This window comes from Sinocyclocheilus grahami, unplaced genomic scaffold, assembly GCF_001515645.1.
Source record: "Sinocyclocheilus grahami isolate Dianchi unplaced genomic scaffold, SAMN03320097.WGS_v1.1 scaffold7766.1, whole genome shotgun sequence".
Classification (NCBI taxonomy): Eukaryota; Metazoa; Chordata; class Actinopteri; order Cypriniformes; family Cyprinidae; genus Sinocyclocheilus; species Sinocyclocheilus grahami.
Window position 1 is genome coordinate 1 of NW_015511676.1, and position 1,393 is coordinate 1,393.

The 1,393-nt window shown below is 40.0% G+C and overlaps 1 protein-coding gene across 1 annotated transcript in view; it reads left to right on the forward strand.

The window, feature by feature from the left end:
* The first annotated feature begins 1,160 nt into the window (after positions 1 to 1,160).
* The window catches only part of LOC107577923 (potassium/sodium hyperpolarization-activated cyclic nucleotide-gated channel 1-like), a 1,993-nt gene continuing 1,760 nt past the window's right edge, over positions 1,161 to 1,393 (forward strand). The window contains exon 1 of the mRNA XM_016263945.1: positions 1,161 to 1,268. Coding sequence (XP_016119431.1) covers positions 1,161 to 1,268 — 108 coding nt within the window. The remainder of the gene's footprint in view (positions 1,269 to 1,393) is intronic.

A 1,393-nucleotide genomic window follows, 5' to 3' on the forward strand; every position in this document is an offset into this window, starting at 1 on the left:
ATATATATATATATATACTGTATATATAATGTTATGAGTTTTAAGTATATTGGCAATTGGTTATTAATATAATAATACTTATAATTGTACCTTTTTATTATTAATATAACATTCTTGTTTTTAATTTTAAAGTTTCACAGATTAAATTGTTACATGGAAGCATCATTTAGTATTTTAACTAGACAGAAGCTTCACAGACAAGCTTGTTAATAAAACCAGTGACTAGTCATGTTTTAATGAATTCAGTCACCCAGTTGATAACTGAATGCAATGTGATATGATTACAACGAATGAATGCAGTTTAGGTGTTTGTTGCCTTCTGAGAATGATCAGTGACCCGTTACATTACTTGAATACCACTTTGAAATTCAAGACTAGTGACTCTCATAAACATAGGCTGCCAATGCAACACAATACTGTATTCAGTTTACAGGAGATCTAGTGAGCTCCACCGTTGTGATGTGCTGTAGGTGTCTGTTTTTGATATAAACACATCCACAACGAAAACACAGACCAGTTTCACAGCCGTACCCAAGAAATCGAAGTTAAACTCTGATTTCTCCAAAAATCAGAAAGGCCTGCAAAAATAGATACATGTATTCTGTCTCTTTCTGAAATAGCAAAATTATCTGTGCACTCTTGTGTGTTCATTAGAAATGATCTCTGCCATATCAGTACAGTCATTTACGCACAATAAGAGCGTAAGTAATTCTATCACCTCCCTTTGTCAGCCTTGGGTCCGGTTCTATCAGAACCATCTGTCTAGTTCAGATAACAATAGTTGTGATATTCAAAACCACCTTGTGTCAAAGAACCGCCCCGCAGTCCAGATGAGCTGAGCTGATGTGAGCGCGAGGCAGAGATACTGAATAGTTGATGAGACAATAGTTAGTTTGACAGAGGGGGAAGAATGGAAATTCTGGAACTTATCTCCTTCCCCATTCTGGAACGAGTCAGAGAACTGTGATGGAAAATTACCCTGCGCGTGTGCATGTGCGCGCATGAGAGAGAGAAAGCAAGAGAGCGAGCGTGAAGACGATGAAGAAAAGTGGATGAAATGGTCAGCATAAAAGAAAGTCCAGAAATAAAGTTGTCAGAGAGGCACGCTGAGAGATGTTAGAGGTGTTTCGGTGATAACAGTGCTTAGTCAGGGCCTGGAAATGCAGCGTCTCGCACCTGAGAAACACAGGCGCTTCCGTTGGAGCGGGTGGAGAAACCTACTGCTGCCGCAGCTGAACCGCCGCTCGCTGTATGTCTACGGCAGTGAGGTAGCTGTGGAGAAGGAGTGCATTAGACAGAAAGAGGAAGGCGTGTTTGTCATCCATCCCTTCAGTCGTTTAAGGTACTGCACATTTTACCTCTCCTGGTGTTTTTATTTAGTAGTGTTTTATCT